The sequence below is a fragment of the Semicossyphus pulcher genome, unplaced genomic scaffold (genome assembly GCF_022749685.1).
Source record: "Semicossyphus pulcher isolate SPU_LCO1_2020_fin unplaced genomic scaffold, fSemPul1.0.p SCAF_3, whole genome shotgun sequence".
Classification (NCBI taxonomy): Eukaryota; Metazoa; Chordata; class Actinopteri; order Labriformes; family Labridae; genus Semicossyphus; species Semicossyphus pulcher.
The window spans coordinates 8,049,495-8,076,922 of record NW_027211704.1 but is presented as its reverse complement, the minus strand read 5'-3'; the positions used below and the strand labels follow the sequence as shown (position 1 = coordinate 8,076,922).

General features: G+C 43.1%; 1 protein-coding gene across 1 annotated transcript; it reads left to right on the top strand.

Annotated features, from left to right (window-relative positions):
* The first annotated feature begins 36 nt into the window (after positions 1-36).
* On the top strand, positions 37-27,428 carry il17rd (interleukin 17 receptor D). The gene is made up of 16 exons (XM_069678389.1): positions 37-189; positions 12,117-12,171; positions 16,138-16,260; positions 18,934-19,052; positions 19,153-19,273; positions 20,999-21,043; positions 21,491-21,642; positions 21,839-21,904; positions 22,064-22,118; positions 22,470-22,580; positions 22,862-23,046; positions 23,132-23,247; positions 24,006-24,260; positions 24,390-24,941; positions 25,064-25,335; positions 25,435-27,428. The coding sequence occupies exons 1-16, from the start codon at positions 37-39 to the stop codon at positions 25,557-25,559; spliced, it is 2,505 nt and encodes an 834-aa protein (XP_069534490.1). The 3' UTR covers positions 25,560-27,428.

Sequence of the window (27,428 nt, the reverse complement as noted above, 5' to 3'; positions counted from 1 at the left end):
TGAAGAAGAAGGATCGTTTACAAGACGGCAACAAAGATGTCTACAGACTGGAGAGATGAAGAGATTCAGGAGCTTCTGGCTGTGAGGGCCGACGATGAAATTGTTCGCCAGTTGTGGGGACTGCAGCGTCATGTCCTGCTTCACGAGAACCCCTATAAGACAGGGAAAATCTCCCGCTTTGAGGGACATGTGTGAAAGGGCAACTCTGGAAAATTTCAGGGGCAGACTGTCTTGGAATGTTCTGGAAATTTTCAGGAGTGCATGTGTGAAAAGGGCTTTAAGCGAGGGACATAAGGGACATTTAAACAGGGACATAACTGGGTCATTTGTTTCTTTTTGTCCATCACTCACAGGCCTCAATTTTTCTCACATTTAAGTGTTATTAAACATTTTTAAGAGATTAAACTGTCAATCTAGCAACTTTTAGTCTCAGTTTCAGTCGCAGGATAAATTCAGGTCAGGTTCAGACCGTCGGTAGCATGGCCTGATTTAAAAAGTGCCGCTTCCTCATTAATTACAATGAGAATAGTGTGTCGGCACAGTGGGGATGTCGTGTCATTAATATGCAGGATTCTGTGACAATGGGCTGTTGGATGGTACTTTCACTGTCATTGTTCTTTTTTCTGTCATTGCACTTGTTCGCTGTTTTATACATCACTTTTTAAACAGCTAAGGGACCCATTCAGCATCTTTTTTTCCTCTTCTTTCTCAAGAACATCTATACTGTGTATTTTGCCACTACATGTTTTCCCAGATTATCTTCTCTTCCTGGTATTCCCGATCCACATCACTGGAGAGTTCTTTGGACCAGCACATCGAACTGTGTCTCTTAGATTTTATTATCCCCAGGAAGGTTTTAGTTTAGTGTAACTCACATGGCTCTAGTTTGCTTCCAGGTCTCTCCAGAGCTTCGAACACAGCCAACTTTCTGCTTTTGATCCGGGGTCTTAAGAAGAACCGAGTGTGATTCTTACAGCCGGACTGTCTCTGTGGTATTGTTATAATGTTTTGTAACATCAATTTGGAGTCATTCTTCCTCTCTAAATTTTAAGTTTCCAGCCTTTATTCCATATGTTCTCATGTGTTAAGTATTAGATACTCTGATTGTTGTCTGCTTAATTGGCATACGACAATGTCAGGAGTGAAACCTCTCGATGGACGTTGATTCTGTTGTTTTGGTGGGAACTGTTGTTGGGTTTTTAGCAAACAAAGGCTTTAGAATTACATGTTATTACGGCAGAGGTCTTAGTGGTAGATGATGTCAGCCATCAGCGGTGGGCAATGGCATCATCAATGGGCCAAACCCTAGAGTAGAGACTTTTTTGTTTTCCCCTAAAACAGAGTGATAACTGAGTTATAACATTTGGACTCTTTGTGGAGTAGGGTTGAGCAGATTGATGATGTTTCTGTCCATTGTCAAGGATCAGCCGACCTCAACCTTCATCTTCCACTGCGATATTTCGCTCTGGACATTGCCGGACACCACCATAGATGCTTAAAATGATCAAAATTGATGCATCAGAACCAGAGATTATTCCATCCATGATTTTTTTTTATATAGTTCCAAATGACGGCAGTTTAGCTCAGTTGGTAGAGCATGTGCAGAGGCTATAGTTCACGCTCTTTGCTCCATGTTATCCCTTCTCTCTCCTCTTAATATTTCTTGACTCTCTTCAGCTGTCCCGTCAGAATAAAGGCAAAATGGCAAAAAAAATCATCTTATAAAAACGGTGCCAATCACAACAAAAGTTCTCATGCCACTTTATAGAACAGGGCTCAACCATGCTCTTTGTAATGTTATTTACAGAAAACCGTAAAGCCAACCTTGAGTACACACTTGGGAACAGCTGGTTCAGCTCGAGGTGGACAGCCATCTGCCTTGACCAGTTGGGTTAAGAGTCATTGTTTTTGTTCTATGCAATCGTCTTCCTCACCAAGGCGTGGTGCCCACAGTCATTAACCACAGTTAAAGTTGTCTGATGGTGGTTTGGTAGGACATATAGGTGTGATGCTAGTTGCGGCTAATGTAGCGCCAAGCTGCTAGCCTCATATACCCCTTTCCCACCTAAATTTAATGTGTTGACGCCGGTTTTTCAGACCGGGGAAGACACACTTGTAAATGCCGATTTTCTCTGTTCCCATTGCCAGTGAAGTATACTCCTGTTGGGCTCTTTTCTTCTGTGTTTCTATCTGACATAACAAATGCGCCAGAGACAGGGTAAATAAACAGTGAATATGTTACAGTGGTTAGGTCTTTACTGTACCTGTAACTCATTCAGTCTGTGTATCAAATTCGGCGCTGACGGAGCATAGCATCGCGTTGAAAAGGGGGCGGAGATTAGCGCTTCGACACAGGTTTTGTGTTCCCGTCAGATTGGAGCCGAGGCGATAACTACCCGGGTCCAAGCAGAGTCATTTGTCTGAATGCTGATGGTAGCCTTTCCCATTAAGCGAAAAAGCAGGGTGTTAATGGGTTTTTTGGCCAGTCGGAAAGCCACTATACAAAGATGAGGAGCAGGCTGCAGAGGTCTGGTAAGCTTACTTCTTTGTTCAACACCTCCAGATTTTTTTCCGTCTCCCGCCCCGACCAATGATGACTGAAGTCACTCGATCACTTTATCAGACGTCGTGTAGCCCCGTCAGGAGACACAAAAGGCTTCAAACGATTCCCCAAGACTTTGATGTGTTCGTCTATGTGGACAAATAATCAGCTGACCTCCAAAAGAAAAACACAGGAGTCATTTAAACCTGATGAAGGAAACGGCTTTGAAATCATGTTGCTGCAGAATGAGCGATGATTTAGCTCCATGTAAAGTCTCTCCGGTTGAACACATCTGCTGAAGCCATCACGTCCGTCTCAGAGGAGGAAGACACACCAGGAAACCATCCAACTTCCTCCTCTCTGGATTCCTCATCCTTCTTTCTTGCTCTCTCTACCCTTTCCATCATCATAAAGCAGGTTTCCATTCCTCACGTATCCCATCATCCTCCACCTCCTCAGCGTCGGTGTGTTTTTGGCATCAGAGGGCCTCAGAGGGCGTCACGGCTGGGTGGGTGTCGGATGTGAAACACGTGTGTTGGCTGTTTTTTTGGCGAGTGAATCAGGCAGAAGGTGAAGTATCGATGCTGGAACTTCACCTCTTACATAAAACATGTCAGGGAAATATTTATTCATCGCTGTCGTCCAAAGATGATATCCCAAACAACATCCTGAGTTTGGTTTTATTCTCAAGGAAACTCTGGAAACTTTTAGTTGCCTTTACCAACAAAAGTAAGGAAACAGATTTCAGATCCGACTGAAGAGATGACAGATGTTTTGGTTATTTTGGTGCTGGACGGATTAAAAATGTGTGTTTGGAACACAGACTGTATATAAAAAGTTGATGTAGCCACCTTGACGTCACCAACTGGTTTGTGGACTTTGAGTTTGAGTCTTTTGTGGCGTCTTTGTCTTGTTTTTTGGAGCCAGTAGTCACCTTATTCGGATGCAGTGTTGGAAAGGGACAAGAGGTTGGCAATCTAATGCTGGTGCTAGCTTGGTTAAAAGGGTGCTTCTGTTGGTCCTGGTTAAAGTACAACTGAATACAGAACAAGACATTATATAGCTGCTGTGGTAGTGACTTTTCAATCGCAAGTTACAATTAACGTGGGCGGGGTGATGACATTTATATCATGCTACCAGTGTGAAACCAGAAGAGCGACACATACCAGGATGATTAAAAACATCCGAGGCTGAAGAAGACGGATCGTTTACGAGACGACAGCAAAGATATCTGCCCTCACCCCGAGGGCGACTCTGGAAAATTTAATGAGCAGACTGTCTTGTAACTTGTGAGGAGTGCATGTGTGAAAAGGGCTAAAGAGTACGGTCTAGACCTGTGGTTCTCAACTGGTGGGTCGGGACCCTAAAGTGGGTCGCGAAACTGTTTTCAGTGGGTCACATGTGCTCGGAAAAAAAAAGGACACATCAGTGTTGTGGCAAAAAGTCTGTGCTGCACTTTTATTTTGAAGGACATGGGTTTCCTTTGACTAGTGTGCAGTAGTTGTGTAGTTTATTTACACTAGTTTATTTTCCTCTTATGCACGGCCACCTGCTGGTCACTTTGCTTGAATTTTATACTGTTGTGTTTTGTGATGTTGACATACGATTGACATGTGATGTTTCGTTACATCTCAGGTCCAAACTGCACCATTTTTCATTAAAAAAATTAGAGTGGTTGAAAAGTTTCAGGAATTTGGGTCGAGATTTGTCATCAATGAGGTGGTGGTCTAGACCTGCGCTTCTCTTAAGTGTGTGATTCAGCGCTATAGAAATAGTTTCAGATTTCTAGTCTGTACATCTGGCTCATGCTACAACTTGTGTGAGATTTGGCCACGAGATTTTGGGGAAAGGCATACTGTATAACAACATGCCGAAAATTCACATTCACGGAGAAAAAGCCAATGCTTGTTACAGAGAGTAACATAAACTTCAGTGCAAAACTAACTTGCATATTCTTGGAAGCACACACGATAAGTGATCACTGATGTCTCCGTAGTTGGTGCAGTAAACGAGTCCGGGCATGTCTCCCTCACTGCCGTGTTTCGGGGGTGCTGAGTCGTGCTGCGTTCAGGAGCGCTCAGACACGTGACTGATCAGACACGTTTTTACACATATTTTTAAAGCTCGATCTCTGGATTTATTAATCGATATTGAGTCATTCAAATGAGAATCCATTCAAATCCGAAAAATCTTCTTTTTTTTTAAACCCAGCCCTAAATGGAAGTACCTTTTGCTACGAGAGCCGCCCCCTTCTGGCCATTAGAAAGAATGCAGGATGACGTAGTGTATCTGCCAGATGATGTTGAGGTAGCCTGTTTTTGTTCGTTGAAAATCAGCTTTCTTATATTTTATTTCTTGGCAGATGAGGTAGAAAACAAATGTGGATCAGTCAGGTGGGATTCCAGTGCAATGCTTGCTGCCTGTTTTATTTTAATTCGTTCTCTGCACAGCTCCTAATTAAAGTCACTATTAGTTTTATTTACATTTTCCTCTCAGAACTTAAAGCTGTTAGGCACTTTAACTTCTCCACCTCTTTTCCTCTTTTTCAAGCAGACAGATCGATCATCAGCTGTTTGCAGACATCACATCAGTTTATATCTTAAGAAAAGGTTTCCACGGCTCCGTCCTCTCTCAGCTGGTGACTGCAGGTCGAGGTCACATGACTTCCTGCTCTGTTTTCTTGCATTGGATTTGTTAACATGGACTTTCCTGCACATTAAAGCTGCTGGTGGTCGACGTTGGTTTGTCCCGGTCCTCTCTCTGTAACGAGAAAAAGCCTTTTAGAGGACAAACCGTCACAGCGGGAGAGGAGTAGCTCCTCCTGGGTGAGGAGGAGTCCTGATGAAGAAGAGGGGTGGGGGGTCATTGAGGAGCAGTCATGCAGGAGGAGGAAGCTGCAGGTTTTGTTCCTGTGGTGGGAAATCTCTGGTTGGCTGCTCCCGAACACACACACAGAGTTCCTCTCAGAGTTTGTATTGTTGCACCTCAGTTTTGTCTCCAGCTTTTTCCAGCTCTCTGCACTTTTTCCTCCTCTGAGGCTGCAGAGCTGAAGTCACATGGGATTTAATTTAATTTTGTTTGTTTGTCAGAAGATCAAATACAAGCAGAGAAACTAAATCTGGTCACCTGAAGCCCTTTTTGTTGTTATGGTGATGATACAACACGACAGGGTCAGTGTAGATCCACATATCGATGCATAAAGACCTTCAGCCTCTCAACAAAACTCCTCCAGACCAGAGGAGACTGAATGTAACTCTCACCAGAGCTTATGGTCACTACCAGCCAACTGGACCTCATGTAATTAATGTTGTACCGGCCTGGCCCCCCCCATCCCCCTCCGACCCCTCAGATAATCAGAGCAGCCGTGTCGTCACATATGGTAACGTTTGAAGCCGTGTGTTTGTGTGTTTGTGTGTGTGTAAGAGACAGGAAGACATTAAGAGGAACAGGGCTGAGAATTTAGCCCGGAGGCCTTTGCAAGAACGAGACCCTCATCAACACACAAACACGCACACACGCACACACACACAGAGTAGAAGAGCTCAGTTCTTTGTGACTTTTAACCTACTTTTTTATGCTTTTAAGCGAATACGTTTAAGACCTGTTGGCCACTTTGTTAAGCAGGTGTTTGTTTGTCCTCCTTTAGAGGGTCGTAAATTTATACGACTTCACAAAATCAAATCCTCTGGACACATTGGCTGTGTCAGCGATCAAAGTGTTTATGTCCTTTCACAAAGGCAGCCATGTAAGTTGAAGTGAAAAGCTGAATCCGATTTAATCCGTCGAGTTTATAAACAGATCTGCTGCTTTTACAGTTAGCATCCACGCTACTCTGGCACTTTAGAGCCCCTAAACAGACATTTGGAAATGCTGCTGACCTGAAAACTCAGTGGGTTTTTCTATAGTGTTTCCAGACAGAGAGTTTTTATAACGCTGGCACAGACATGGACATTCGCCTGCTTATCAGTCATGATGTGTGTTTTCCTGATTCATCACCCCTCTTTCACACGACCCTCTCATGAAGGAATTAGGGGTGCAACCATAAGTTGTCAACATCGATGACAAAAGTAGTTGGCAACCAATTTAATTGTCGATAATTAGTCGGTTACGTCATCATGCATGTTTTTCATGCTGTGCGTGGACATAACATCGTTTCCTGGAGATCTCACATCCTCACCATCTCTGCTGAGAGTTGCTCATGCAAAACAGCGACCGGGAAACGACAAGTAAACAAAAAATGTCAGCGGCCGCTGCAACGCCATCGCGTCCTAAAACTTCTAAAGTCTGGGAGCATTTAACCTTTAACGCTGCGAACAAAAGGCTGGATGCTGGATTGCTATTGTCTTTATGATGAGGCCGCTTTCCTACTGGTCAAAAAAATAGCTAAAACCCGGCTTTCTTGGGCATCAGACCCAGGTCACCTCGGCTGGAGTGGCCTTAGAGAAGATGATCTTAAACTACAATAAACTGCACACGGTCTCTCACTGTCTCTTGGCATTGACAAACAGGCAGTCCATGTTTTTTGCATCAGAAATTGCACTAGTAGTTGTGTACTGACTAAGAAAAGAAAGCTGTAGTGAGTGAACAGAATCATGATTTCTTTTTGAGGGGCCTTGACCTATGTCCCAAAAACGCTCGATCCCAGCTCTGATCCTGGTTCCCCACACTGAACCCCTTTCGCTGCCTGTGCCTCCACTCCTGATCAGCGTGTTGATTAGAAGGTCAGCTGTGAGTGTGTCCCACGTTCTCCGTCCGTCCCACATCTGGAATTGATCCGCTCGCCCCTCAAACATGACGAGTCAGAGGAGAAGGCTGCTACGTGAACCCTGAAAGCTGTAATTGAAGGAGTTCCTGTTTAATCAGATTCCTCCTCTTCCTCACTTCCTTCCCTTTCTGCAGGCTCGGTGATTACATCTCCCATCATCCCTCACTCCCCCCCCCGTACGACTCTGAACCTGAGCAGCCTCCTCTCTTTCCTCCTTGCCTCCTTTCCTCCCTCCTTTTTTCCTTCCCCGCAGCGCTGTGATGAATTGCTGTTGATGTTCAGCTAACAGACACTGTAATTAGCCGTCTGATTACCACACAAACATTCTGTGTGTGTGTGTGTTTGGGGATTCCCGAGGGGAAACTCTGCTCTCTTCATAGTTGAAGATTTTGTGTTTGCACGTTTTTAAATGCACTTCTTTTCTTCGTTGTCACTTTAAAAAGTCCTGGAATCAAACCAGCGACTTTCCTGAAACGATCAGCGAGTTCTTGTAATCAAACGTCTGCTGTTCAGTCTTTATTTGTTTCCAGTAATAAACCTCTCTTTTCTCTTCTTTAATCTCTTCTTTCTTCCCTTTTTATCGTCTTTTCTTCACTTGTTTACTGATGTGACTCAGTCTGTCCAGCCCCGAGGGTGTGTGTGTGTGTGTCTGTGTGTTTGTGTGTGTGTGTGTGTGTAGGGTGGATAATGATTATTACTAGTGAGAAACACCTGGCAGCAGGAAGGAAGAAAAGTGTCTCCTTTGCCTGTCTGTTTGAAAAATGATCACTTGTAAAGAATGGAGGTTTGGCTCGTGGCGATGGGCAGGGTCACCGCTGGAGTACGGAGGGAGAAAAGGAGCTTAAATACTTCAATGACCTAAGTGTGTACGTAAAAAAAAAAGAGTTGTTTTGAGATGGAAAGATGAGCATGAAGTGTTAGCCAGTCAGTAACACAGATACTTCCTGACTGAATCTGTTTATCGCTTTTTAAATCCTCTGTTTGGACATTTGATCCATGATTCTCTCATTACAGTAAGTATAAGGTCCTACCTACATGCTGCTGCCAGTTCAGAAACTCTGACACCCTTATGAAGAAGTATACCCCTTTCCAACCTAAATTTAGCGTGTTAACGCAGGATTTTCGACCCGGGAAGACCCGCTTATAGATGCTGATTGTCTCTTTCTCGGTGCCAGTGAAGTATACTCCTTTTGGTCTCTTTTCTGCTGCGTCACTGTCTGACGTCACAAACGGGCCCAAACAGGGTTAGTTAACAGTGCAGATGTTAGTTGGTTAGGTCTTGTATCTATTACTCATTCAGTCTATTTATGAAACTTGGCGCAACAAATTTGGAACGATGTTTCAGCGCTGCTCGGACAGAGACAGGTGGAATTTTTAGCTGAGATGACAAGGAGTAGCAGAAGTTACCGACGGAGCATTGCATCGCGCCGGAAAGAGCTGCCCTGATGTGATAACAGAGACTTTTTTTTGTAGATTTGTGATGGAAAACCTGAAAATTGTGAGTTTTCTTTTTGCACAAATTAACAATAAAGTAGCAGCTTGACGAGTTGCGGACAATTTGCTTCACAATCGTACGTCCTGCGATGTTACCATTGCACATGTGCACCATGTGCAATTGCAGTGGTAACACGACTTATCGTTCAGGCCTAGTTGTTGGGGGACAGTTCCTCTGTTGGGAGTCTACTAACTCCCTGAGGCCATGTTTAACAGACAACAGCCATGCATTCAACAAATTTCAAACCCCTTTGCATTTTTTTTGAGCACGATGGTCCTGGGTTTAAATGTCAGATTTTATGCATAATGTTTGCATGTTCTGTATGTGTTTTATGGAAATGGAGAACTGGATTTGTAGGCCAGGCCATGTCTGCAGGACCAAATCTGGATGTTGCACTTTTATTGCATTTTCTTTACTATTTTGATTAGCTGTTCAGCCCTACCTGTGGACTTCTTTTGCTGCTCTGGGTTTCTCCCAAACTCCAAAAAACATGCATTCAGTCTTTCTTTAAGTCACACACAAGCTGAAAAAGAACCCACTTTTCTCTTGGTGTGGGGGTTTTGTGTTGCAGTCCATCCAATCAGGAAGTCTGCTGTTCTGAGCCTTCCCTTGATTTTAATTAGCCTCCCATTTCATGCTGCCAGCGGGACATGTGTGCACACAGCAGCATGTAAACCTCCAAAGGTCAAAGGTCAGAAGTGGAGGCAAACTGAAGAAAAATGTATGATTACAAAGAAATCATAGGATTGAGCTCCGTGTGAGTGTTTTTCTGTCTTTCTGAGGACAATTTTCGGGACTTTTTCACAAATTAATTTGCAAACATTTTGTCTGATCTTCACTTCAAAAGGCGGCTGATGGTTTCAGGGTCCTTGTTTGTGAGTGTTTTAGGGTCTGGGGAATGTGTTCTGGCAATGAGGGTCTTCACAACTATATAATTACAAACGTGTGTGTGTGTGTGTGTGTGTGTGTGTGTGTGTGTGTGTGTGTGTGTGTGTGTGTGTGTGTGTGTGTGTGTGTGTGTGAGAATGTGTGAGACAGAAAGAGAGAGAGAGAGTTACAGTCACTGCTAATAAGCATGGCACACTTTCTTTAACACACACACACACACACACACACACACACACACACACACACACACACACACACTGTCACAGTAGGGGGTCTGTGTGATTAGAGTCAGGTGTGTGTGTGTGTGCTTGTTGTGTGTGACCAAAGCCTGACACCTCTGTAACAAGCCTGAAGGTGGAGCGTGTGTGTGCGTGTGTGCGTGTGTGACAACAAGGTCAAAGCTGTAAAGCTGCTCTCACACACCTCATGAGAGTCCACGTCTTTGTGTTGGGACTCAGAGGAAGGGATTCTGGGTAACTGTAGCTCCAAAGAAAGAGTCAGATCCTCTCTCTCTTCTTCATGTGTAACTCTACCTGCGTCCTTTGTGTTGAAAAGAGCTGCTGGGTGGAGCTTTGAAAGATGTCCAGGTCCTTCAATTTCCTCCTACAGCCTCTTTTTACTGCAGAAAAACTAAATGCAGTTGATTTTTCTGGAAAATTTCCACCTCTGACATCATGCCACACAGTCTACCAGGTGTCTCATTACAGTCAAGTTACTGTAGCAGCAGGGATTAAGGGAATTAACGTTTTAATAGGAAGTACTCACAAACACTGATTTAATTATTTCCCGTTAGCTTATTACATTTATTACTTCTCTTCTTTTGTTTTGTCGGATAAAGTTTTAGCAAAAGTTAGCTCTGGCTGCTAACAGTTAGCTGCGTAATGCAGTCCACATTGCAAGTAAACGCCTGCACACTGTCCAACTTGCAGAAAATACATTTATTTGCTCGTAACGTCTTGGTGCTCGACCTTCATTAGGGCAAACAGTTTTTCCCTACTCTGCATAATATAGTCCAAAATAAACAGCAGCCATTTTCAGACTAACCTGAAAGCGCTGCTTGGATTTTATGCAGGTTTTAATTTATTTTTATTTTAAACAGAGATAAGGGGAAAAAATGTTTGTTGTTTAAATGTGAAACAAAAAGTTGTGCTATTATTGACATACTTTACACAAACACTGTAAATTCAGTGTTGTCTGTTGTTGGGACTGTGATACATTTTGACATTATTATCCTGCATAACCTTTAGTGCCAAACAGTGCTGGGAAACGTTTCTTTTAAAAGTAAGTAGGTAAGACAGTAACTCGTTGCATTACTGTTACATACTGAGAAAAGTAACACGTTAATAACAACACAGGCTCTTAGTCACACCAGTGTTGTGGAGCTGTGTTGAGCTGCTTCTTCACATTTGAAGTCGAGCTCTTCACAGCTGTCGAGCACTTCTCCATTCAAAATAATGTGAATATTTCCACAAAGGAAACGCTGTCCTATCTGCCATCTCGCTAGCTGAATTAGCTAGCTACACATGTGCGCTGACACAGCTGTGTTTACCTTCTGCTGGTTCCCAGCTACCTGCCAAGAAGGAGGAGGGAAACAGAAACAGGGCTTCAGGGATTTTTTGTTTTTGTGGCGACAAAAGGAAGAGAGAAATACGGCAATTTATTTTCCAGTAACATTATTTTTTACGGAAAAGTAGCTAAATAACAGATTAGTTGAATTGCAGAACTAACGCGTTACGTTACTCACTACAATGAAAAAGTAATCAGAGTACTCTAATGGATTGCTTTGAAACGAGTTGCCCCTAACGCTGGTGCGAAAATAGTGCAGATAAACACAAAGCGTCCAAATGATGAAAAAAAAATGTCGTCAAAAGTGTGATTTGCAACACAGTGCAATAAATGAGAGCATTTTTCTATTTTCACTTCACGTCACAGTTAATGTTTTTTTACCCTGAGACTTCAGGAGGATGTGGTCTGACTATCAGACTGAGAATCGACTTCCTTTAAGTTTTCAGTCTGATATCATGTTCTTATTTCTGCCATGTTTTGTTTGTTAGAAAAGATCATTTTGCTCAAACCGATCAGGTGATTAATGTATCTGTCCTTTGATCTTCCGATTTTCCGTGGCAGTAGTTGCTTGTTGTAGTTAATGAAACTCTGATCAAAGTCAAGACTAATTTCAGTTGTTAGTTCTGTTAGTCCACTAACAGCTGCTTCTTCTGCTTATTTAATGCTGATTGCAGCATTTATTCTGTTGTATTAACAAGGCAACATCTTCATTTTTTAAGAAGCCACATCAAATATTCAACATTCTTATTCTGAATTGGAATGGTAGCCCAAATGAATCTAACAACCAAAGAGTACACGACTAACAAGAGATCTGTAGTATGGTGATGTTTAATGTGTGTGTCTCTCTCTCTCTCTCTCAGGTGCAGTCTGGTGCAGATGGGGGTCGCAGGTTGGCCGTCACCCTCAGAGCAGACAGTGAGTTCCTCTAATATTCTAGAAACTGATTGATTTTTTTTTCAGGTGTTTGAACCCCGTTTTCTTCAGGTCATAGCCCAGATGTTGACACCTTCCAGTAAAACAAACTTTACTTCCAGTTTCGTTGGAAATAAAACTTTTGATTCCAACATTTATGTCCCTGACTGCTCAACAGAACTAGGTTGCAGTTTTAAATCATTTTTGTGAACGTTCATATTCCTCTGGGGGTCAATTCTTACCCAGCAAGAGAATCCTCACCCCCCCACATCTCCACCCCTTCGTCCTCCTCTTCCTCCTCCTTCCTCTTTTGTTCTTTTCTCCCTAAAAGTCAAGTTCCTGAGCCGTAGCCGATCCCTGCCTCCTGCCTTTGTCCGTGACCATGAGCGAGGAGCACATTCAGAGTGCCCTTTGTGTGTGTGTGTGTGTGTGTGTGTGTGTGTGTGTTTGTAGGGACTGTCCGTGTGTCTGTTTGCAGTTTTTCAAGAAATCCCTGCGTTAAAATGAAAAATAACTTTTCTTTCTAAAATCAGAACAAAATAAAATGTGAAAACTGCTTTAATGATTAATAGGTCTCTTTTCTGGGAAACACATTTGAGACTGATTTTTAAAGATTAAGTCTGCTATTAAAGGCATTATTTATTTTACAACAAAAATGCCCATCACATATGTTACAATATGTTACATTTTTTACAACACTTTTTGCCTTCTGCTACTCAAACTTTTGATACATATTTCTATTGAATATTTTAATCCAATATTTGTTGGCATTGGTTTAATTGACTTATCGTTTCAGACCTTATTGCAGTTCTTGTCTTCTATGATGCTGAGCTGATCTTAAGGCAGATATTGAATCAAAACATTGCACCAAGAATTACAATCAAACTCCATCCGGAAAATCCCACATAATCCCTCCCATCTCTTTAGACTGATGCAGGCTAGCTGTTTCCCTCTATATTACAGGTCTTTCTGCTAAGCTAAGCTAACTTTATTTTGGCTTTAGCTTCAAATTTACCAATACAGATATTAAAGTGGTATAAAGCTCGTTATTAAAGTCTCTGCAAATAAGCAAAAATAAGGGTTTATCTTTCTGAGGGTGACTTGACATTTTCTTTTAACCTAACCTAAATACATATTATGTCACCAGGTCAAAGGTCATAGGTCATGTGACTTAAAAATGATGACGCATCCTGTTAAGAACGGAAGAAGTGAAAAGTGTTAAAACCCACACGTTTAAAGCCAAAGTAAAGCACGGAGGTGTTTTAGCATGACAATCAGACTTTGTGTGTGTGTGTGTGTGTGTGTGTGTGTGGAAGGGGGCGACACACCTCGCTGCTTCCTTTCTTCTGAACCTCCTTCTTTTGCAGGATGAAGGATGGCGGAGAGGCTTCCTCTTCCACCTTTGACCTCTGTTACATCACTAACAGAAGGTGATTTGATCTGCAAACCTTAACGTATAAGTCTGATGACATTTTATATTTTTATTAATGTCCAAAAATCCTCCAAAAATAGGAAACATGCACTTAAATTGCGTCAAACACACACTGTAGTTTATTTTGACTACATCCCCCATACACCATCCTGCTGCTTGAAATACTCACTAGACCAAATGTGGATTCATCCGCCACTGAAAATAGTCCCCAACAAATGTGCTGTTTCTTCCTGTTTGATAAAAAACTACAAAGACCAGCTTTTTTGTAGGGAAATTACCGATGTTGTATTAGCTTTGAATTTTAGCCCAAACTTGCTGCTTCTCTCCATCCGCAGCATCTAAGACTCATGGGTAATGTAGTATTAAGAGGTAGTCATTAATAAAAGCCAGTATCTTTGAAACAAACTATAATATGGGTCCCATAAGATAAATATATGGTAGAGGAGGATGAAGAGGAGCAAGCAGCTGTGACTTTCTCTTTTGTTCCTAATTTATCTGTTGGGGGAGAAGATGAACACCTCCATCTTCTCCTTTTTGCTCCTTCAACAGCAACTAGAAAAGAAGGAAGAGGAGCAGAAAGAAGTGAAAGATGAAGGTTTTACTATTTCTCAAGTCTACTTTGGCCTTCTTTCATCCTCCTCTTCCTCCTCTCCTTTGTCTTTTAAAGAAACTTTAAATACAAAGAGAAGGAAAGAAGGAAGAGGAGGCACAATCTGCAGCCATCCCCTCCTTCCTATAACCGATAGAAAGGCTTTAACGATAGAGGAAGAGGAGGAAGAAGATGAGCGTCCAGCCGTGACCTTACTCTTTAGCCCTGAACATGACCCCGCTTTTGAGGAGGCGAGAGGAAGAGGAGCAGTGACTCGTGTCGTATCCCATGCTCTCTTGAACCTCCTCCCAGTCTTCCCCATCCTTCTAAAGCTCCTCTCGCCTGTCCCCTCTTCCTCCTCCTCCTCCTCCTCTTCCTCAGCGCGATCCTCTCCGTCAAAAGGAGGCAGACAGGAGGAAAGAGGAGCAGTGAGTCGTGTCTGAGCTCACGCCCCCTTTTCTTTCTGCATCCTAAGTCCAGCTTTTCTCCTCCGATCCCTCTCAGTTCATGGCTGGCTGCTTCTCCTCCTCCTCTTCCTCCTCCTCCTCCTATGTCCCTCCGTTTTCCTCATAAGATAAAAAAAGTGATTTATAAGACTTATGATTGACAGGTCGAAGCTGAAGTAGCTTGGACACCTGAAGAATCAGGAGAAATGATTCTTAAAGAATCCTACTGCTAACGTTATTTGTGCTTTTACGGTCCGGGTGGGCTGCATGTGTGAACGCAAACAGCCGAATTTTTCTCCCCGACTTCATGCAGACTTTTTTCCCGCCAGCCTCCTGGTAAAATGTCCGCAAGAAGTCGGGATGAGCCGATGTGTAAACGCAGCAGGTAACAGTCAGGAACATTCACCGCGAGCGAGTGGGCGGGGTGGTGATGTTTATATCATGTGACCGGGGTGAAACCAGAAGAGCGACACATAACAGGATGATTAAAAACATCTGAGGTTGAAGAAGAAGGATCGTTTACAAGACGAACACAAAGATGTCTGCAGACTGGAGAGATGAAGAGATTCAGGAGCTTCTGGCTGTGAGGGCCGACGCTGACATTGCTAACCTGTTGTGGGGACCAAAGTGTACTTTTTACATTATGTCCTGCCTCATGAGATCCCACCTGAGCTGTATATACAAAACATTACAATGAAATGCCTGTAAAAGACGCACACTTTTGTCTTTAAATGGCTCTTAATGCACAATTTGAATGTGAATTTGGCAAAATTGACATTTTCTGAAATTAAAGGGATAGTTTGGTTTGTTTGAATTGGGGTTGAATGAGATACATATCAATAGTAAGTGTACTTCATACAGTAGATGCCGGTCAGCACGGCCCTGGTGGAGTGCCGACACAGATGCTAGGCTATGTGCTGCTGCAGATAGGGTCAATTTTGCACGTAATTTGTCCACTTATAAGGACGTCCCACCTAAAAATAAATAATGGTTTCAGTTGTACGCTAAATTTAAATAATTCACTGCATTTCACTTTTCAGTAAGAACTCTTTATTTGGCACTACTTTGTGTGGGCCGCAACACATACGTGTTACTACGCCTGCAGCGTACGGTGTCGGATCAGCTGTTTGTGTCAGCGGTTTGTAGAAGAGACAACAAACAGGAGAAAATATGGAAACGACAAAGTGCTGTTCACTTACTAATGATAAGTATCTCATAGAACCCCACTACAAACAAACCGAACTATCCCTTTAAAGTGGTTAAATCACAAGAACAAGAAAAAATACCCGAATACTGCCTGAGATTTAGCAGAAGTAGCTCGCAAATTGTTAGAGAAAATGATCAGAGATTATAAAAACAGAAATTCAGACACCATCAGTTTGTTTCATCAAAGATATCTTTGTTTTCCTTTCAACAAATACACTTGTAAAGGATTTGAGTACTTGTGTGTGTGTGCTGCTGTTGATCATTCTCTCTCTCTCTCTCTCTCTCTCGCCCTGCAGACTGCTCATTAAACTACCCGTTGGGGAAACATGTGATCCATGAGGTCACCAACGTCTCCTTCAGTCACCTCGCCTGTGAGGATCAGGCCGCTGTGGTCGTCCACTGGTCAGCCAGTCCACTAGGTACCTGTCTGTCTGTTTACCTGTTTATGTGTCTGTCTGTCTTGTCTGTTAGAGGGAGGGGGAAGAGGGACAGGAAAGTGAAACCTTCAAAGTGCTCAGATCCGTAAGATTACCCCGCTGTGTGTGTGTGTGTGTGTGAGAGTGTGTGTAAAAGAGTGTGTGTTAAAGAGTGTGTGTCCCTTTGATCAGGCCCGGAGAATAAGAAAGAGGATCACATCTCGCACTACAATACCACTATTTGACCGTGAAGGAATGTGTGTGTGTGTGTGTGTCGCTCAGTGTAAGGTGAACCCCTCTCTCTCTCTCTCTCTCTCTCTCTCTCTCTCTCTCTCTCTCCCTCTCTCCCCCTCTCTCTCTCTCTCTTTGACAATACATCCTGTTGTTTTCTCACAGAGACACAGAAATGTTCCATGTCTGTACAAAACCAAACGCAGTTCAGTGTCAACAGTGGCGGAGGAGAAGCTAATCCTTTCGTTTCTTCGAGGGTACAATATCCAGGTGTAGAGCTGCTGCTGATGTCGGGACACGATTCCTTTCCATCGTTTTTATGTTTTCTTTGTTAAATTTACTTGAATAAAAGCAAATATTAAGCATACAGAGAGATTCAAAACAGACTTAACGATCACAACCGAGGGAAGCGGAAGGGCCGCCAGACAACTTTTGTAACCTAGCGAGTAAGTAAGCGCCGGTCAGAAGCGCTCTGAAATTTAGGTCGTGGGTGCTGCCAGTGGACACAGACCCTAAACAGGTAGGTCGTTCCTAAAGCCACTTTCCCACTGGTCAAAAAGATCAGTAGACCCGGGTAATTATCGCCATGGCATTGATGGGAACACAAAACCCGTGTCGACTCTAGTCTCCGAGCAGCGCTTGAACATCGTTCCAGATTTGTCGGCGCCGAGTTTTATACACAGACTGAATGAGTAAAATATACAATAGAGGCCTAACCATTGTAACCTCTTCACTGTACTAACCCTGTTTCGGGTGTGTTTGTGACGTCAGACGGTGACGCCGCAGAAAAGAGACCAACAGGAGTATACTCCACTGGCAATGGGAAAAGAGACAATCGGCATTTATAAGTGGGTCTTCCCGGGTCTGAAAAACCTGCACGATAATTTCGGTTGGAAAGGGGTATTTTTCAGGGGGACAACGCTTGCTTCTCTGATAACTTAAACCCTCATCTGGTTAACAGTTAAAAACGATGTGAAGGGATTTGACAGCAACATCAACCTTCAGGGAAAGTTCAATGTGCCGAAAGATTTTTTTGTCTGGATTAAAGCATAGACGCATCCAGGTGAGGTTGGATAATAAAAAATAGGTAAAGTTTAAAACATGTAGAAAAAATAGATATGAAAGGAGAAACTAAACTAAACGTGATCCTGCAGTCACGCTGCAGCTGTCGTTAAAATGCAGAAAAAATCCTCGTCTGTCGTCGACTCTGCAGGAGAGACTCAGAGAGGTGTTCAGGAATCTGCCCGGAGACAGAAAAACCTGTTCTGCTGCTCGCTCACTCTCTTTTCTCTCTCTCTCTCTCTCTCTCTCTCACTCTGTCTCCCTGTTTTCTTTTGCTCTTTTCTCTCTCTCCTCCCTCCATTTTCTCTCTCTCTCCGTCTTGCTATCTTTTTCTCTTTCTCCCTCAGTCTTGCTCTTTCTGTCACTCTCTCTTTTCCCACCACTTTCTCTCTTTTCTACCTCTGTCTCTCTCTTTTTCCGTCCTCCTCTGTTTTGGTCTCTCTCTCTCTCTCTCTCTCTCTCTCTCTCTCTCTCTCTCTCTCTCACTCTCTCTCTCTCTCTCTCACTCTCACTCTCTCTCTCTCTCTCTCTCTCACTCTCTCTCTCTCTCACTCTCTCTCTCTATCCCCACAGAGCTAATAAGAAAAACATGTCCTGTGGATGTAAAGGTGTAATTACAAGACAGACGAGTTTTCAAAGAGCAAAGAGGAGGAGGAGGAGGAGGAGGAGGAGGAGGGGAGGAAACAAGGAGGCGAGAGGAGGAGGAAGGGGTGTGACAAGGAGGGAGGAGGGGAGGAGATAAAAGGAAACAAGAGAGGGGAGAGGATGTGAGGGATTAAAGAAAACAAGGAAAAGAAAACAAAAAGAGGAGAGGAAGGAAAGGAAACAAAGAGTGCAGGACGGGAAGGGCAACATGGAGATGAGGTAAGGGAAAATAAGGAGGGGGGAGAAAGGGAAAGAAACAAGGAAAGTGGAGATGATAAGAGAAAGAGGTGAGTAAGGAAAGAAAAAGATAGAGGAGAAGAAAGTAAAAAAAAGGAGAGGAGATGAGGAGACTAATTTAAGGAGGATAGGGAGCAAGAAAACAAAGAGGAGAGAGAGGAAAGTTATTGAGGTGAGTACAGTAAACAAAGGAGAAAGGAGGACAAGAAAATGGATGTGTTAAGGGAAGGGAATGAGCCGAAGGAAACAAGGAGGATAACAGGGTGGCAAAGAGAACAAGGAGAGTAAGGGAACAAAGGAAACAAGGAGAGGAAAGAGGGCATGAGAAGGAAACATAGCAGGGGAGAGGCTAGGAGGGAGAAACTTGAGGAAACAAAGAATCGTTTGACAGATGGCAGAGTGAGGTGATGACAGAGGAGGAGAAAAGGAAAAGAAACAAGGAGAGAAGGATGGAAGCTGATCATTGTTGAAGCTGAACTTGTTCCTCTCGTGTCTCTGCAGGAATCGAACACATTAAAGGTTTCAGAGTTTATCTGGAAGACAAGAATCCTGAAGGGAAACAGTGTCAACATCTGATCCTCAAAGACCCCCGACAGCTCAACTTCTCCTACAGGATCACGGTACGACCAAAATTCATCACAGTTGCACTATGTTACCTGTTCGTGTCTCCATTTTGCTCTTTGTGTTATTTATTGTTAATTAATTTTTTTTTTTTCACAGAAGCTGAGCAGTCAGCCGTTCAGCGGTTTGACCTTTGACACCGACTACATGGTTCGTGTTGTTCCTTTCCCCACGCTGATGAACGAGAGCTTCTTCCCTCCGTCATTCCTTAGGACCAACTGTGAGTGCAGCAAACTCCTCATCCAGACAAGATCACACATTAATTGACAAAATAATTATATGTATCTTATCTTGCATTTGTTTAGCTTAGCTTAGCCTAACTATCGGAAGCAGGAGGAAAGTGCTAGCCTGCAAAAACAGGAAATGGTGCCTTCCATTAGGGCTGCATGATTATGTATCAAACTAAGACTTAAAATCAGGTTCTTTACCTGAATGTGGTGCATCTTCTCCCTCTATTCCTCCTCGACAATTTGCATACAGTGCAGGTAATGCCACTTTGGAGAATAATTGCGTGAGTGGCATGTCTTCTGTCTTTGGGAGTTGGGTGGATAAGGTGTTGTGCTGTACAGCGCCTCTGTTCTGGATGTCTGACTTGACGCTGAACAAGGACGGGGAGTAGCGGCGTTCTCCCTCTTGGCCTTCATACACACATCATGCTGCACGTTTTTGCTGTTTTTCAGCTGTTTGAACAAGTTAGTTGTGTTGCTTTGCGGCGCAGACACAAGTTTCATGCACTTTTTGCTGATTCTTTTTTCATCTTAACTTTCCCTCAACCTGAAATACCTCCAAACAAGCCATGACGAGCCGTTTCGGGGGACCGAAGTTTTGGTTTAATGAGTGACTCGCTCTTTTCCTGTTTTAGCGTCACAACAAGCAGCGTTCAAAACAACACTGAGCGTCAGTAGCCTACAAGACACGTCTGCACAAACAACATTTCAAAGACGTAACAGAGAAGTATATTTTGAGCTCATGATGAAAAGCATCAAAGAGGCATTCACAAGGACAGCTACGTGTTCTCTTCCTGTTTGCGGTGCTGTAACTACGACAACCACAGATTAAGCTGAAACCAGTTAACATGGTCACTCATTGAATCGAAACACCGGCCTCTGTTGTTTACTCTTCCACTCTAAACTGCTGCTGCAAGGTAGGCGCTCAACACATGACAAGCCAGCTCCCTCAAAAGTGAAACCAACATCTCCCCATCGCCCCCTGGGGGAGTTGCTGTTAGTTTAGGGAGCGCTTGATTTGGTATGCAGCAGAGTTTTCTACTTGAGGAGCGTTTTAAATGTCAATATTGCCGCCAATTATGTTTATTTAATCGTTGGAAGACAAAATCGGGATCAATTTTCGATTAATCGAGCAGCCCCGCCTTCCATGCCGACAAACCCAAAAGCATCTTGTTCAAATAAGTTTAATGAATTGCAGCAACTTAAAATTCTTTGTGTAAGACTCATAGTCGTGTTGTCAGGTTTGAGCTTTTTATTATTGTTTTGTCGCCACCAAAGACAAGATAAAACATGTCGAGTTTTGTTGGAAGGTTCATATTTTTTCCACTTTCCACTCCCAAGTCTGAAAAGGTCTGACAACAAGCCTGCAAGGATGCGGGTTTGTTCTACTGTGTGTATTTACTGTGTTCCCTTTGCTCTGTCCTAATCTCAGCCAAATACAACAAACAAAGGATCTTTATTAAGGATCTCCATCTTGTTTTCTAGTGTGCATATGCCAAACCGCAGATTGAAGTGCTTGTAGTAAAGTACACTTCTGCAGCTGTCATCTATACACGAGTATGATAAAGGCTTCAGGCTAAACACATCCTGTAAAAATCCCTGTACTGGACTCGCTGAGATGAAAATAGTGTCCATCTAAGACAGAGATTAATAGAGTCCCCATAAAGTACAGACAGGAACAATCTCTCTAACCATTTCTGTGTGTGTTCATCTTCCAGCGTGTGAAGTCCTCCTGGGATCAGACAACCTGGTTTGCAAACCATGTAAGTTCCTCAGTGTCGTCGTCATAATAAGAGCCATGTGTAGACAGCGTTTGTTCAGGGTTTGATTGTCTTCTTCTCAAAGTAGTTAAAATAAATAAAACATTTCCACAAACTCCCTTTGAGTCTTAACACAGCGTCTTTCTGTGAAGGGAAAAAGGTTTTAATTCAATCATAACCTTCTTTTTATTCAAGATATAAAGTTGTATATTCTTAATTTTACACCCACCAGATGAAAAAAGGCTGGTGCAGATGTTTCAAATTAAAAGCCGACCAAAGAAGAGACGGTTATGTTTGGAAGTCTTTGCAGGAAATGTTTAACAAAGATTGAAATGCATGAAAAGTTATTGAAAACATTGTTAGAATTAAAAACAGAATCAAATCAAAGTTTAAGTGCACACAGTGCATGTCCAACAGAGTGGAGGTTAAGTGCCGTTTCTTTCTGTGCAGTCTGGAAGCCAAAGACCCTGAACGTGTCTCAGCTGGGGTCGAACCTCCACGTGGCGTTCGACCAGGCTCCGTCTTCCTTCGGCTTCCACCTCTACTTCCTGTACTACAAACTGAGACAGGACGGGCCCTTCAGGCTGCAGCGCTGCAAACCTGTGAGTATTATCATGTTTCAAAAGTCACAACACTGTCTCTGATTCTGCCGTCAGAAAGAAAGTCAAACCTAACTTTTAAAAAATTAAAAAGATGCTCTTATTTTGTTGCCCTTATGATCTGTAAAATATGATATGATGCTGTTTAAAGTCCTGGCTTAGGTTAAAATGGTGGTTTTAATGAGTTTACTATGTGCAGGACCTGAACCAGCCCAGAACTACGTGTATCCTCCAGGACGTCACTCCAGGGACCTACACTATAGAGGTACTTAAACACACCACATGACCACCTCAGTTTATACATGGATTTAAAAACTTAAAAGTTTTAAAGCATTTAATGATCAATTTCTGTCTGTTTCTACTCTAATAAAGTGTTTTTCTCTCCTCTGTTGCCTCCCTTTCTTTCACTATCCCTCCTTTTCAGTTGAGAGACGACAGCAACACGACCAGGAGGCAGACTCAGTACCACGTCAGCCAGGGTGAGCTGCACAGACACACAATAATCAACTTTATCCCTCTAGAGCTGCAACTGAGGATGATTCTCATTATCTGTTAACCTGAGATAAGATTAATGAAGTTATTGCTTCATCTATTTATATCAAAAATGTGAAAAGTTTCCCGCCATAATTTCCCACCCAAAACGTTGCAGCTGCGGGGAATGTTAGTCTGTAATGACAAGGAGCAAAAGAGCTTATAGAAAGCTTATATTAGCAAATTAAGGATATACACTGATTTTAAATAGACACTAAATAGCAATTTCACTTAATGACTAGTTATAATATAGCAAGCTTTTTTTTGTCTCATGCTGGGTGTGTTTGTTTCCTCTGCAGTCCACTCCCCCTGGGCCGGGCCGATCCGGGCCATGGCCATCACAGTCCCTCTGGTCATCATGTCCGCCTTCGCCACTCTGTTCACTGTCATGTGCCGCAAGAAACAACAAGGTGAGAGCGCTCATTTGTGCTGATGTTCCCTGTTATAGTTTACCAGCTATTATTGCACACTTGAATTTGATTTAACTTTCCCACCTCACCAGGTTTATAGTCTTTATAACACTTAGCAAGGTTCAAGGAGACCTCATAATAAAGTTTTTGATGCAGTTGTGAGTTAGGACTGTGCAATGTAAAACTGTTGATGCATTCAGTGATGCATTATTTAAGTAGACATATGTTACATTATTTTAAAATATTAACCAATTTGGTCCCCTTGTCTCCTCTCCTCTTAGAAAACATCTACAGCCAGCTGGACGAGGAGAGCAGCGAGTCGTCCAATCACAGCGCAGCATTGAACACGGATCGGCCGTGGCCCCGCCCCAAAGTCTTTATCTGTTACTCCAACAGAGACTGTCCCAAACACACCAGCGTCATCCAGAGCTTCGCCTACTTCCTGCAGGACTTCTGCAGCTGTGAGGTGAGACAGAATAAACAGATAATGGCTGAATGGTGAGGAGGTAAAGTTTGGGATGGTTCTAAAGTCTCTGTTCGCTCCTGCTCAGGTGGTGTTGGACCTGTGGGAACACCTGGAGATGTGCAAAGAGGGTCAGATGTCGTGGCTCAGCAGGCAGCTGGACGAAGCCAACTTCATCATCACCATCTGCTCCAAAGGCCTACGGTACTCTACTCTACTCTATTCCTCTCTGTCAAAACTAAGTGTTTCAGCTGCAGTTCCTCCAGTGGCCACTAGATGCTGCCAACACACCCTTTTTTAAGACAGTCCTCCAAAGGAACAAAAGAAATCCTTTTATTACCTAAAGAAGTTTGGCAATTTTTTTTTATTCTGTGCTTTGGTAGATATTATATCATTAAAATAAATTTAAACAGCAGCATGGTTAGGAGGCTTTCATGTTTGATTGACAGTTGTCTCAACCTATAACACCCAAAACACTCGCCTTGGTCAGCGCTGTCCCTTCCACCTGTTCCTCCTCAGCTCTGCTTCTTCGCTCTGATCCCAGCTGTCCTTCATTTTGTGTTCTTTGTTCTTCACCTCCCTTTGCTTGATTCTTTCATAATTATTTCCTTACTCCTCCTCCTTTATCTTTTTTCCCCCATGTTCTTCCTGCTCTGCGCTCTTTCATGCCTGCAAAGCACCATGTAGATTTTGTGGAGAAGTACTATATAAATTATATTCCCCTTTTTTCTTTGATTTCTCCTTCGTTTTCTATCTTTCTTCTCTTCTTTTTATTGCTCTTCCATCCTGCCTTCAACTAATTATTTGTATTCCCATACATATTCCTTTTTAACAAGTCAAGCAAAAAGAAAACAACAAAAAACCCTTAAACATAATCAAACAATATCAATAATAATACATATAAAAAGTGTATATTGTATTTTATTTCCTTATTATCTAAAAGCTAACTTGTCCTTCTGCAGATACTACATGGAGAAGAAGAGCCGCAGAGGGAAGACACCAGTCAGTCGCCGTAGTAACAGCAGCAGCAGCAGTTCTCCTATTGGTGGATCAAGCAGCGATCTGTTCATTGTGGGCGTGGCCATGATCGCTGAGAAGCTGCGGTTGGCGAAGCAGAGCGAGGGGGGCGGTGGTCAGGAGCTGAACCGCTTCATGACCGTTTACTTCGACTACTCGACAGAAAACGACATCCCGACCATTCTGAGTCTGGCTCCCAGGTAAAAAGAATACTAAGGGCAAAACAACAGAAACACCTTTGGATACTAGTGCTACAATTTCCTTCAGGATTAATACAGTTCTGTCTTATTTTCTGGTGTTGAAGTTCAAAAATAATTTCCTGTGTTTAGGTTTAAGCTGATGGACCAGCTGCCTCAGCTCTTCAGCCGTCTCCACTCCGGTCAGTCCAGTTTGTCTGATCGCGAGTCGCAGCCTCTCAACGTCTCCAGGAGGAACTACTTCAGGAGCAAGTCCGGACGCTCGCTCTACGTCTCCATCTGCAACATGCACCAGCACATCAGCCAGAACCCCGACTGGTTCGAGAAGCAGCTGACTCCCTCAGGAGGATCCTCAGCCTCCTCCAAACATCCTCCTCTACCTGCTGATCCGGCTCCAACACCTCCTCCGAAGCCTCACTGCTCCTCCTGCTCGTCTCAACCCGAGCAGAGGTTTGACTCCGGCCTGGTGCTGAACGAGGTGGTGGTGAAGATGCCGACGCTGGAGGGCGGGAAGGAAGCACCGAGGAGGAACATGCTCCTGCTGGCTCCTGGCTCCAGTCCCAGCCTTAACATAGGCTGCAGCCACAGTCCCAGTCCAAGTCCTGGTCCTTGTCCTAGCCCTGGTGTCTGTCCCAGTCCAGGTCTGCCACATTGTTCTCTGTCCATGCTGGGATCCACTTCAAGGTAAAGGAAATTGTAATATTATAAAATAATGTTGTAGCTTCCACAGTAGTTTGGAGGTAGTTTGGGCTCCATAGCAGATAATGAGATCACTCATCAACCTGTCTGCTTCTCTGCTCCTTCAGGTCCACTTCTGGAATATCCGGACTGTTACCTGAAGAATCCTCCTCCTCCTTGTCTGCTCCCTCCATCCTTCAGGAGGACGTGTGCCCCATCCTCGCCCAGTCAGAAGAAGGCTGTCCTTCTCCACCAGAAGTCCCGCCTCCTCGTGATTCAGGCATCTATGATTCGTCTGTGCCCTCCTCGGAGCTTTCCATTCCCCTCATGGAGGGACTGTCACATGACCAGGCGGACTCCTCCTCTCTGGCTGAAAGCGAATCATCTTCGTCTGGGCTGGGTAAGGATGGCAATTTACATATCATCCCATAAAATACTCTGTTAGCATATTTAAAGTGAATTGTAATTGTAATTGTTCAATTATGGCTGTGTCTTTCAGGAGACGAGGAGCCGCCTGCTGTCACGTCGCTCCGCTGCAGCGCTGCCACAGTCTGTAAAGCTGAGCTGCACCACCACGACCACCTGGAGCACGGCGACGGACTCGCACCTGTTGTGTTGTCGTAGGAGACACTTCCTGCTGTGACCACAGGGACAGAAATGTATTGACCTTGAACCTGAACTCAAGTGCTGTCCTTCCATTGAAGTGGAAACTGGAACTTAATATGAGGCACTGCTGTGGTTCAGCTGTGGAAATGACTGAGTTCTCGAGCACTGCTCACTGGTAACATTGTAACCACTGAGTTCTAGAACACAACTTCCCAGTTACTGTTGTAAACACAAAGTTCTTGAACACTACTTTCTGGTAACAGTTGTAACCACTGAGTTGTAGAACTCTACTAACTGGTAACTATGGTAACCACTGCATTTAGAACACTGTTCCCCGGTGACTGTTGTAACCACTGAGTTCTAGAACACCACTCCCTGGTAACCACTGTGTGTAGAACACTAGTTGCTTGTAACTAAGGTACTTAGTTCGTCTCGCTGGTCGCCCTGCCTGGATGATTTTTGAAGGACTCTCTCTTGAGATGCTGACAGAGCAAACCGGTTCGAAACCAAAGACTGCCTCAGCACAACACCTTCATTGATACACAGCTGACTCGTATGAATTTAGGTTTAATAGCAAGACGAACTTTTCGGGCACTTTCTGATGCAGTAACCCAGGAGGAGACAACACCACAGAGACGACAGGTTGATCCCTATCAAGAACATCCAACAGAATCAGAGCTTCTGAGGCTCATTACCTTCAAACCCTTTTTGCCTAAGGCTGCTGAATGTATAAAAAAATACCAATTCAGAGATAATTTTAGAAGTTAAGTTAACACTACATATTCTGGGGAAAGAATGATGTCATTTAACAGTTACCATTTTCATTAAATCCGTCTTTTCATTTAGGAACATGTTTCGTTAGAAAGGGGAATTCTATGTTAACAGCTGGTGTTGACACATTTTATCACTATACATTGGATTTGAATGATTGAACAGTCGTATGTTTTAACAGCATGCTTTTATTTTGAAGGTTTTTCCAACAAAGAATTGTCATCTAAATGTTTGTGTTTGGAGCAGGCAGTAATCTGATGACCACTCATGAATCATTAAACTGTCAGAAACCTGCTAATGTGATATCATCTGGTTGGAGAGTTGTGTGAAGCTTGTGTTAAATTGAAATGTAGTTTTTTAACTCTCTACTTTTTAATTGCCAAATTCTTAACATACACTTCATTTAACTGGTGGTTCTTCTCCTACAACACAAGGTGTTGAATACTGTGGTTACATTGTTGTTACATATTTTAAAGTATTAAATATCAATGTTACATTTATAGTTATGTATCTTTTAATGCTTTGTTATCTTTTGTAACATTGTTGCGGGGAGCAGCGATGATGAGGGCATTATGAAAAGTGAATAAAAAGTGACACTTTTTTTTGTAAAATTATCAAACCGATTTGGAGATGCACCTGTGGAGGCTCGTTCCTGCAAGAATGAGAAAGAAATATGGAAATTACATGACTATGAACTCAAAATAATGAGATTTAAATTCAGAATGATAAAATAAGTCCATCCCCCAAAAGGAAGTTGATATTCAGAATAATTTTGATTTAGAAAGAAATGTTTGACTGGCTTTATTATCTCATAAATAACTTGGTAACAAACTTGGTGCATCTGGGCTTCCATACACTCATCTGCAAACGATCCCAAGAACATATTTATACCAGTCACATGTAAGAGGAAGCTATTACTGTCAGTCATTGATGTCTTTCATGAGCTGTTCTTCTGGTATATTTCATACACGTCTCATATTTTCTCTGTCTGTTTCAGCTGCCGGCTTGAGTTTGTTTGAAGGGAAGATTCAGCTTTTCCGACTTGTAAATAGTATTCTTATTTTTATTCTCTTCCTGGAAATGTCTGTTTTGCTTCAGTTTTGTAAAGTTAGATTC